At 40.8% G+C, this 12,278-nt stretch overlaps 1 protein-coding gene across 1 annotated transcript in view; it reads left to right on the top strand.

The window, feature by feature from the left end:
• Nucleotides 1–12,278, top strand: part of SCN5A (sodium voltage-gated channel alpha subunit 5) — a 217,582-nt gene that overhangs the window by 188,062 nt on the left and 17,242 nt on the right. Inside the window, exon 22 of the mRNA XM_077789465.1 lies at nt 5,818–5,940. Within this exon, the coding sequence (XP_077645591.1) occupies nt 5,818–5,940 (123 nt within the window). The remainder of the gene's footprint in view (nt 1–5,817; nt 5,941–12,278) is intronic.

Below are 12,278 nucleotides of genomic sequence, written 5' to 3'. Positions count from 1 at the left end.
ATTCCTTGTTTTCAGGGCTCTGCTATAAATTCACCTCAGTGGTGGTCAGGGGTTAATTAAAAGATGCAATTTGTGCTGGGCAGTGCCTGCCTTGGAATGGTGCTGCTCAGGTCCCTCTGCTTCCAGCCTGGTCCAGTGGATGCTCCCAGGTTATCTGAAATCATGTGCTTTTAGGAATGAAAAAAAGGAAAAAAATAGAGAGAACCAGCCTTTATTCCAGCTCAAACAGTTTATTCCAGTTTCTCCTTTGCTGTAGGAACCTCCACCAGCCCAGGGTGAAACACTGCTCCCAAACTTTGTGCCCTTGACTCCCTGTAACCCCCTGTGGAGGCTGCTAATATGATATGAAAATGTGTTCTAAATGCAATCAATCCTTAGGGAAAAAACCCTCTATGATCTTCTAATTAAAGGCTTTTTTCCCTCCTTGTGCTGCATTATCACACTCCCTACTTTGTAATTGTTTTGCTGCCACCTGAAAATTCTGTTCTGGTGGCTTTACTGGGTTTGCATGGGTTTACAGCACTGATTGCTTAGGTCACTGTCAGATAATGAAAACACATAAAATTATTGTAGAATTTTATCTCTGTGTGTTCATGGTGAATAATTTAAATAGAAAATGCTGCACATCTGTATCTGGTGAATGACTGAAACCAGCATGAGCACACTGGGAATTGAACACTACTCCAGTTACCACACGAGTCATATTTCTTACCTTCAGACTGGCAGAATTTCTGCAAAATAGTGAAATTGTGACAAGAAATTGGAAATTACTGAAAAAATGCTCTGTTTCCTGGACAAGACTTTGAAGTGGATTGTCAAAATTATTAAGGCATTCAGAAATTACTCTCATTAGAGTTACATTATGTATGTATTTATGTAATTTATACAGCTATCAGTGAGTATAAGCTTTCATCAGAGATCCTTCCCTGTATTCTAGCCCTCTAAATTCATTGATTCTTCTTGATTTTTCCCTGGAAACACATATGAGTGTCATACAGTGGACACTCCAGACCCAAGCTCAAAACACCAGCCACAGGTTTGTTCAACCCCCATGGCTGGTATTTCTAGTGCCCAGAGCACCAGAATTAAAAGCTCTCATTTTTCCCTTGATCATGAGACTGAAAATGGCAACCATAAAAGCTGTGGGGGTTCATTTATCTCTCCCTTCACCCAGCTCCAGGCATCTGTCATGTAAATTATTGTAAAATCTATACAGATAAACTTTTGTGTAGATATATGTGGGGATGTAGAAATATGTGGGGATATAGAAATGCAGGTCTATATTTCTTGACACAATACTCCTATAGATACTAAGATAAAACTATCACTGGGCAAAGAAAGTTTGGAACAGGGGCAAAAATCTTCCCTGAATACCAGGATCAGAGAACTCCACACTCTCTGCCTGTGATAATAAGAAGATGAATTTTCTAAGTAGGATTTGCAAGTCTTTGCCGGGAGTCTGAGCTTTGCTGGGAAGCTCTGCCATTGAGCTGGGCAGTAAATGCTGACTCATTCAGGATTTCCACTCTTTTGGGCTGAAATAAATTTTGGGAAGTGTCTGACAGCACTGAGGCTGGGTTCTTGGCTGTGCTGAGATGATCCAGGGAATGTAAAAGGGAAGAGTTAATGTAGGAAATGAATTGAATGACATCCTAGTCCATGAGATCAGTGAGACCTGTGTGTCACAGGCCAAAGTCTGTGGAGGCAGGATTGCAAACTCTGATTTATGAGGACTTCTCCCCTCCTTAGAGACCCTCACTGCTGGCCAGGCTGTGCACTGGACTTCAGGTTAGGCAGAAAATTCCAGTGACAGCATTGTGCTGGAGACTTCAGGGACACCAATGAGCAGCAAGTCAAGGGGATGAGGAACAGTCTAGAACCAACATAAGGAAACTCTTCTCTGATTAAGTTAAATGGAAAGCTGTGAAAGCTTCTTAGTCAGATCTAGCAAGCCCTGGAAAGATCTCCAAGGGAAATGCTGGAGGGAAATGGGAGCTGTGATAAATCTGCTTGGATCAGGAGAAGTGCACAGGAGGATGGGGGATCCCACAGCTTACCTGTAACCTGCTGTGAAAAAGGTGAAATTGAGGTGAAAGCTCAAGGTTGACAGAAAATTGAGTGTTTTATGGGAAATGGTTCCAGGCAATAGTGGATCCTGAGGATTCACTTTGTCTCCACCACATTACAGTGCTGCTTCAGGGGTAGGTTTTTACAAAAAACTTACAAAACTATTTGCAAACAGGTACTGAAAAGATTAGAAATGTGTGTGTGACTTCTTTTGAATCTGGAGGTTACATTGACCCTAGAGGTGTTTTCTGGGTGCCAGCACATTTTTGATTCTGAGCATAGCACAAAGCAGAACTTTAGAGCAGCTTTGGGCTGCATAGTCTTGCTACAGTTAAAAAAAAAAAAATAACAGAAATAGCTGACTTCACCTTTTGCTGTGATTATGTGGGGCAGTCAGCACCAATTTTGAAAACTGCTTGATTTTTTTTCCTAAAAATAACCTTATGGGTCACTTTTAATCAAGTCCAAATGGCCAAGTCCCTGCGTTAGTAATTCTCCTATAAATAAAATTTGACAGGGATACCTTCAAAACCAACATCCAAGCATTTAAAGAAGTTGTCTCAAACTCTATTCTGACTCCAGCCTTGTAAATAATTGCCAAATATCACAGAGCTTCATGACCTAATCCTCTGCAGAGATATCTAATGCTGTGTAAATCTGTGTCAGGAGGGCAACACCACCTGTGATGTGTTTCAGGGTGACATTTGTGGCTCTCAAAGGAAAATGGGTATTCACTCAGATCCACTCAAAAGGGAATGAGAACCCACTCAAATCCAAGTGGTCTTGGATTTGAGTCTGGTCTGGTCTTGCAAGATTTGAACCAAAACCCTTCTGCCTTGGGATAAAGGGTAGTTATGGGACACAAATCCAGGATGAGGGAGGAATTGTGCAGGTGCTCCAACCAAAGCAGTTTGAAATCCTTTGTAAGATCTGACTTTCAGTCATCATGGGTGAAAGTAGCAAAGAAGGGTGTTGGGCACCCTGTATATTATTAATTTTCATTTAAATATCTACATTCATTTTACAGAACAATTTTACAAATTAGTGAGGTTCCCTTGGTATGTGAGTGTATGGATCTTTGTTTCTATCTCTGAGCATACAATCATTGAGCTGCTCTCCTCATACCTTCAGCCTCTCTGGATAGAAACCTCCAAGGCTTTGTGAGGTTAAGGCTATTTTCAGCACTAAACTTTCCACCAAAGACAGAAATATGTGGCACAGTTCTACTCCTATCATGATTTCTCCTTAATGACAGTTACTTTTTAGACTTTTAAGATTACTTAATTGAATGGCTTTAGTATATAACTATGGTGCACATTTGCTTACTGCTGTTAGACAAATCCTCAGCCCTTCACCATTATTTAGGCAACATTAAATCAGTGGGAAGAGTGAGTAAAAGGAGGATTTGGACTCTGTGTTGATGCAGCTCCAGAGTACAGGATGTAAACCAGGTTGGTGAGAAACAGGAAGGCAGAAAATGGCTGTATTGGTGAGCTGAAGACGGTTTTTAAGTTAAACCTAGATTTTTTTTTTCTTTAACTGTGAGCATCAGGTGAGCAGGATTGAAATCCCATCACTCCTCCAGGTGAAAAGAGCATGGCAAACCTATGGCATTGCTTACTCTCAAGTGACTTAGGCATCATGCTCAAGTCACAGGTTCAGATCTGCTTTCCTAGAGATGGAAGCAAAAGCTTTGCTGGTGATTTTTACCCTCTTCAGTGTCTATGTGGCCCAAGACATCAGACCAGGAGCCCAGTCTGGCTGTCTACTGTGATGTTCTTACAGGGCACTCAGTCCAAAAGGCAGAAGTGTTTGTCAAGCCCTTTGTTCTGCCCCAGGAGCTGGGTCTGTACACAGGAGGTGAGCCTGTGTCACACCTTGTTAAAGAGTGACATGTCACAGGGTGACAGCCAGCCTCTGTGCCACTTAGTCACCTGCAGGAGCAGGGCTGACTTATCCTGGCAGAAACCCCAGCTCAGGCTTGGTTCCCCTGAGACCTCCTGCCCTTAGTGACCCACATGACACCATAAAGCCATCAGCAGGTAAATAATTTAACAAACTGAGCAAGTTTTAAGAGTGCTTAGCTGTGCTGACAGCACTGGTATGTAAATAAATGCATATTCAGGAGGAAGGCTGCTCAGGGGACACTGTCTTGGGACTTAGGGACCAGGCTGGTCTTGCCCTGATTTATCCCATGGGTGATGCTGAGCTGGTCAGCCAGCAATGGCCTTCAGAGTAAAAATCATCCCATCCTAAAATTAAAGGGAAAGTTTCCCTCCAGAGCTGTCAGTGTTCAAGGAGGGTCTGGAGTTTCCTAGCACCTATTTTTTTTATAATGTAGAGGAGTCCCTGCTTTTAGGCTTAGCTGCTATCTTGAAAATGGCAACAGCACCCACTGCTCACAGATGAGCTTTGCACACTCCCATTGGTGAGTATGAGATATCCAATACTGTGACAAATGGGGCTGTGAGAATGGTAAGTAAGAAAAAAAAAAATTGAAAATGAAGAAAAGGAACTGTGATAAGCAATATGCACAGGTTTCTCCTTCTAAAAAGGTAGCATATTATAGTATGTGGTGATCAGTTCCAGTTGGGTTTTTTGTTGTTTTGGGTTTTTTAATACATGCAAATTGGCATAATACCTACAGTGTTGGAGAGCTGTTTGTTTTCACTCTCAGTAAGATTTCAGGCTGTGAACACTGATTTGAGCATGCAGAACCCCATTGCTCCATATGTTCATAATCTCCATTGCCACTCAGCTCATTCAGAATCCAGTCCTGTGTCTGATACCACCACATTTCTGACCAACTAGAGCACTGTAAAAGCTCTGAGAACAGGAAGAGCATGGAAACCCCTCCATGCTGTTTCCAGATTCAGGATGTTCCTTTCAAAGAAATAGTCTTTGAAAGGTGTGAACCTCAACACTGAGCACCTCTCAAATTTCCATCTCCTTTAGAGACTGTGCAGAAACCAGAAAAAAATGAATAAGAGCAGAATGGAGAGCCATGCACATCATTCTTTTAAGGTCTGTGCTTAGAGCTATGCCTGCCAGCAATGTAGAAGATTTGTTTCTGATCACTCAGTTGAAGATTAGTGATTAAATGTTACTAGCAAAATCCTTTATCTTTGCTGAAAAGGGTTTCTTCCAAAAAGCTCTAAATTGTAGCTCTTACCTGACTCGTATTTTGGGTAGTGGAACTTACACACACCTCAGGGAGTGCACAGAAAACAGCACAGAGTGGTGGGTCTGTTATGGTGATCTTTTTTTCATCCCCTTTGTGAAGGATTGTCACCCTGATTCTAAAGATTTTCTAAAGCCTTCTGAGTTTACATTCTGTTAGAAAACTTTCCCACACATTTTCTATAAACAAGATATTGTTTTGCATTCCTTCGTGGTGGTGGAGGAAGTTGATGTACTGGTGGTTTGTCCAATGTCTTTGGAGAGGTGGCCCATTCACTCTCCAATCCACTGTCACCTTTGGAAAAGTATAAAGGTTGGAGTCAGAAACTAAACCTTCTTCTTTTTTACCTTGCCATCATGGTGGCTCGTGTTGTGCTTTCTTGTGTCCTATAGCAACAAAGGATCATCCTTACTTCTGCGTGGATCCAATGAATATCTCCCATTTAAGACTTTTTTCCCCCCACTATTCCACTTAACCATATGTTTCTTTCTAGGGAGGAAAGCCAGAAGAGAAGGAAAATGGCAGGAGTGTTCTAACAGGTTGCATTTTCACTTTGTGTCTCCACCCAGGTCTCTTTAATCAGTTTGGTTGCCAGCACTCTTGGATACTCCGAGATGGGTCCCATCAAATCCCTCCGGACCCTCCGTGCCCTGCGGCCGCTGAGAGCCTTGTCACGGTTTGAGGGGATGAGGGTAAGAGGACACAAAGCATCCACAAATCATCCCCCAAAGCCCAACCTCGTGTGGATCACAGTGTAACAGGGCACTGCTGCACCAGGTTTTGTCAGCCAAAGGGAATGAGTGACAGTTCATTATCACGGCAACAAAGAAATCTCTCCTGGCTCTTGGTTGTATCATTACATCTTTATGCTTGGGTGGATTTAGTGATAAACTAATCCTAACTTGTCACACTACACCTTAAAAAAATACAGGTTTTTTTTGCATGAGGAAGCATTTGGCTATCAACTCCCTCTCAATTATAAGGTGTATCAGGGGAGCAGCCAAGCTAAAGTTTGCCCCCTGTTTTGACATGCATTAAAATGAGAGTGATTAGAAAGTTCTTAAGGACGTTTTCACTAATAATTAAAGCAAAAATTAGAAATGCTAAAGATAGGGAAATCAAATGAATGAATGATTTTTTTTTTCCCTTTGAACAGATTGCAGTTTTAATGAGGAATGTTTGGATTAACATTAAAATCATGCAGCTTGTACTTATTGCTCCATCTTGTGCATCCATCTCTTTCTTTTCTGCATTCCTTTGCCACAGTGGCTATATTCCCACAGCATACCTGTTTATTTTTTAAGCCTACCTGCTAACAAGAATCAATTCTTGTTTAGATAAGCACTTTATTTAATTCCTCACACCATGCATGACTCGCAGGTGGTGACAGCTGTGTTCTGTATAAACTGAGGTTACTGCTAACCTTGCAGATTGCATAGCAAGGTAAAGCAAATCTGTGACAAAATTCTGTGTCAGATTATATTGATGATCCCAAATCTTTCTGCTAGGTCAAGGAAAATGCTACATATTTCACTGTGATGTATGTTCAGGGTAAAGCTTTCCTGTAGACAAAATTTTGGTCCAAATCATCAGTGGCTAAATGTGTACTTCATGCACTGATCTCCCAGCAATGAATTATTCTCATTGCAATGCTCTCACAGCAAGAGACTGAAGGCTGGAGAACCTAACAACTGAGATGAGCCAGGAAATATCACCATACAGCAGTGTAGGAAAACCCCACATGCATTCTTTTCCTCCTCTGTGGATGATCAGATTTGGCAATATAACACTTTGTTCCAAAGATTTTGTGATTAGCTAAATCATATTATTTTTGTGGATGAAGATGAGGCAAGTATTGTTGCAGACCACCTCTGTGTTAGTACTAAGGCAAAAAGATTCAAAAGGCTCTGTTTATCCAGGCACCCAAACCTAAATTGCTTTGGTCACCACAATCTTTCCAGCAGTCAGGCAATATTTTGCAGGTAATTTACCAAATAAAACAAAACCAAAGTGCAAATACACAAAGTGAGGTTGCACTACTGACAATAATTAAAGTTCTCACTCCTGTCATTCGATGACCTCATTCTAAGTCTTTATTAAACATTCACAGATGGAATATTTCAGCATTCAGTATTAGCAAAAGCAGTAGCTTAAATAGCAGAGTGATTTGTGCAGAGATTCTCTCAAATCAGTTTAGACTTGGCTTATGAAAGCTTAGCTTTTACTGGTGGATTTACAAGCCCAAGCAAAACTCAGTGTGTTCTAAGCTGACATAGAGTTGTTTACTCATGATTTCACATCAGTTTAAGTAAATTGGATTCAAACCTGAATAGCAGTGGGGAAATGAGCCAAAAACATCAGAAAAGCATTAGCAGAATAAAGAAAAAGTAACATTAAAAACTTCTCATTTTTCTCTGAGAACAGCAAGAGGCTGGCTTGGTGAATATCTTAACATGGATCAGCCCAGCAAATTTCCTTCCCAGCATGCTCATTCTTACAGGCCCCTCAGTCCCTGACTCAATATCCCTTTCTCTTTCCTGTACAGCTGCATCTGAAATATATTCAGTTGTTCTGAGCTATCAGAGGTGGTGAATTAGCTTGTAAACCATGATAAAATATAATTGAGAATACGTGCTATTGGAAAAGCAAATCATTTTAGTTTTAGTTTGTCTAACCACACTTAACAAGACTAGGGACAGTTAGACCTTTCATTATTAGGAGTTCATATGCTCCAAAATGCACAGGAAAATTGCCAGCGCAGTGATGGATTAAATAATGATAATGTTTGAGAAGCAAACACTGACAGTGAGAAAGTAATAATAGTTTGTTCTATTATAATGCCTCTTTCTTGAATAACTGAAACATCTCTGCAAGGCTAGAACAGGAGCAAGAAAATTCTCATTTACTGCAGTAACAGATTTATTTCATCACTGTTGTGCCTAAATTTTGGAAGCAACTTTCCCTGAGACAGAGCAGCATTTGGGTGGCCAAGAGAGCCTGTTGCCATCAGACCTCAGTTCTCTCCCTGCCTTCAAACAGCCTGGGACCTGTGCAAGTTTGACACAATTCTCAGCAGCTCCTATGCCACAAAAGGTCTGCAAAATAAGGATGAACTTGTGCCATCCTGCCCCTCAATCCTCAGAAAAAGACCCCAGAAAGACCAGGATCCCACCTGACAGGACTGTAGACCCAGAGGCTCTACACTCATGAGCTCAGAATAAAGTACCTTAGCTCTTCCTGTCCCAAATAATGACATTTCTCATGTCTTCTCATTTGTTGTCCATCAGGGAATTGTTTCAGAGGTGCCATTTCCCTGCAAGGGAGGTTATTTTAGAAGCATATATTTACAGTATTTTAGGCAGTATTTTAGAAGGATGAGGGGAATGATGAGAGACCATTTAATGTGAAAATGATACTGGGCGAAGTCATGGTGAGATTGCTATAAGATGCATGCAGGAAAGAAACAGCATAATTAATGCTAGTTAGCATGATTTCATGGGAATAGTTCTTGTAAAATTGATATGGGCCTCTGATTTGATTACAAATTATGCTGATGACAGTAACTGTGCTGATAGAGAATCCTTGGATTTCAGAGAGGAATCTGATACCATGAGATATTGTGATGAAAACACGAGCTTTGTACCAAGACAAGTAAACACATTTTAAAGTAGGTGATGGATGTCAAAAAGTAATTGTAAGCAGTGACCACGCTGTAAATTCGGTGATGAGCATCTCAGGGTGAGGGATTGTTCAGAATGAGACCTATCTTTAATCTGGAAGAAAATATAAAATCTTTGCTGACAGAACTCAAAATCAGTGTAAGTGGAATTACAGATAAGGGAATTATGCTGGCTGATCTGGATCGCAGTGAAAAATAGATCTGTTGTACAACACACATTTTAATAAACCCACATGCATTGACTACCTCAGGAGGAGGAATGTAGGTCACTCTGGGGGATGTTTCTTGGAAAACAGCAGCTGAGAAGGACACAGGGATTAGGATGACTTTTCAACAGGACAAAAGCTTTGGGGCCAGTCTGACAAACAAGGTGACTTAGAATCCCTGAATATGCAGGGAAATAACCCAGAAAACAGAGGGACAGTGCAGGGCTTCAATGCTGGATTTCCATGAAAGTGCTGGAAAGGGGGAATTAAAAATGGGAAAGTCTCTGCAGAGAACTATGAGTGTGATTAAAAATCTGGAGAAAAAAAGCCATGATAGCTATAAGGAAGCTCTGATTTTTTTAATTACCCAGAGCAATGTGCAGTGTTAACTCCCCCACAGTGAAGATGGGAATGATAGGAGAAGACATCTAAGAGCAGATGCCTTGAGTTCAACAAATTCCACCCAAAAATGCAGCAACTCTTGCTAAAACTGAGGACAAAGGGCACCATGTACAGATTATCTAATAATACATTTTTTCCTCCATTATTTGACATCATGACACTGTAAATTAGATGTCTTTGCAAAAGCTGTGCCTGAGCTTCACTGGGAGTTATAGTCTGGGTCTGAAGTCTGATGGGCTCTATCAGAGCAAAGGGAGGATTAACTCATCATGCAAGTCTATTTCTGGATTAAAATTCTGAATCAGCTTTGGTTGAGGAGGTGGCCTGTGAGATCAGGATAGCTGGGGACCAAACACAGGTTATAGATTGCACCACTGAGTTAGGGCAGAGGGTGGCTCCATTTCTAGGCTGTTCCTAAAGAAGTGACCTGGAAGGTGATTTCACCTCTAAAGGCATTGATGGAAACCAACAAGTATGAAATCTTTTGTTACACATGGATATATGTGCTGCTATTCCAAAGTGCAGCAGAAATTCCTCCCTTTACATGGCAAGATGTGCACCTGAACTCGTAATAAGAATTTATGATAATAACCTCCATTTATGTATCCAGGTCTTCCTCTCACTTGTCTCAGTGCAAAACAAGAATGCTTCCACCAGAACAAATAGCATCACACTGGTGTAAAAGCAGAAGCAGCAAGAAAGAAACCCCCCTGTTAATAATTCGTTCAGAGAGGTGTTGCAGGATTTGCTCCAGCCTTGTGTCATGTTTTGTTATCTACAGGCTATTAAACATAACTCAGCAGAAGGGAAAAAGCAGGATGTGGGCATGGCCATCACTTGTACTGCTGAAACCTGGATGTCTGTGTCCTGTCACTGGGACCTGGCTTCAGCAGCACATGTAGCACAAATGCATTTTTTTTTTTTTTTGCTGACACAGGTTAAAACTGAAGAAAAATGTTGTGCAGAGAAGCAAATGAAACCTACTTTGACAAGAGCCAAGGCTATATCTAAACAAGCCCTTGATTTGGAAATTATTTGGCATTTTGGTTAACACGGTAAATTTGGTCTAAATGATGAGGTTAGAAATTGATTGACATCCAAAACGGAAAGATAAAATTAGCAAACAAACAAAACAAAACAAAACCAAAAAAAAACCCAAGAAAATTCATCAGCAATGGGATTATACAGAAAAACAAAACAAAACAATTGGTCAAACTGCTTTTCCTGTGTGAAAATCAGCTTCATTCATAAATGCACAAAATATAAATCTGAGTTTTGGAAGATCTACATAATTTTGTATTGTGTGCTGTAGAGGAAGCTGCTGCTATACATGCATGAAAACCATTTCACTCCTCCGGGTATTTTCTTCCACAGCAATGCAAAAATGATGGAGAAGTGAATGTTACTTTATTAGCTCGTCAGAAAATTGGACACTAATCCAAGAGAAAAGAAGAGCTGACATTTTCCATAATCAAATTCACCAATTGAATAAAGTTTAATTTTTATGGATCAATATCACCTTGTCTCAGTTTCAGAAATGTAGATGGAGAAGAAGAAGAAGAGCTGAGTGGATGCCTATCAGATTTTAATCTCCAAAGCATGAGACAGGGATGGGGACAAATTTGTGTTGTGGGGCTGGTGTGTGCATCTGTCTGGGAGGCAGCATTGCCTGGACCATGCAAAGGCAGCATCTGCAAAGGCTGTGAACATGGAGAAATCTGATTTGTATAGGAAAGGGGAAAATTACACTTTGTGATAGAGTTCTTCCCTCAGCAAATGTCTTGCATGGTGTGACTCTTGGGGTGTCCCGTGCAGAATTGGGAACTGGGCCCCTTCCAGCTCAGGATATTCTGATTCTTTATCCAGCTCAGGATATTCTGTTTGATTCTTTAGTGATCTTTGATTCTCCAGTGTAAGGTTTGGCATGCACAGATGCATTAACCACCTTAAACCCCAACAGTAAATGATGTGCACCTTGCCTGGGTGATGTGGTGGTGGTACTGCATTCAAACCTGGCAGCTGTGGAGGGTCTGCAGATGGTCTAAACTTTGGTTTTTCTTGCTTGGCTTCAGCATGGTGTCCACTTCCAGTGCCATTGTTCACACAACTTCTGCTTTTTGCTTTAATGGATGATTTTAAGCAGAGTTTTGCAGCCCTGTCTGGGTTAATGTGTAGGAATTTTACAGCATAATACAGGAAAGAAAAATAATTTTTTGTTAAATTAGAATGATTTTGCTCTTTTAATCATGCATACTGATCAGATTGGGGAAGCTGCCTTAGTACAGTATGTCTCAATCAGTTATTATTTAATTAAGCAAAATTTATCACAGCTATAGTTCACAACCCACTGGCTACAGAGGCCTGAGTGGATTCAAGGATTTCAGAAATCTTGTTTTCTCTATTTTGAGCCACTCTAGTGCATCCCAGCCATTTCCAATTAATCCCATTATTATTATAGTTTGACTGAAGTGTACTGTCCAGAAAGATTTGAGAGGTCAGGATGACTTCTGAATTCAGAGATTCCTCTTGAAAAAGCATCAACCCTTGGGTGGGATGCCAACAGATTCCTTCTTTGATCACCAAAAGGAAAAAATAATCATGTTGGAAGCCTTTAGGGGTGGTCTGGCTCCTTAGGCAGTGTCAGTGTTTATCCACCTGTGACCATGTGAGGGTTCAGATGTTAATGAACCCTTGTTAATGAAGTGTCCATACAAGTGCTGACATTAATTCTGTTTTCCCTTTT

This window comes from Lonchura striata, chromosome 1, assembly GCF_046129695.1.
Source record: "Lonchura striata isolate bLonStr1 chromosome 1, bLonStr1.mat, whole genome shotgun sequence".
Lineage (NCBI taxonomy): Eukaryota > Metazoa > Chordata > Aves > Passeriformes > Estrildidae > Lonchura > Lonchura striata.
Note: the sequence above shows the minus strand (reverse complement) of the source record. Positions and strands in the feature narration are given on the sequence as shown.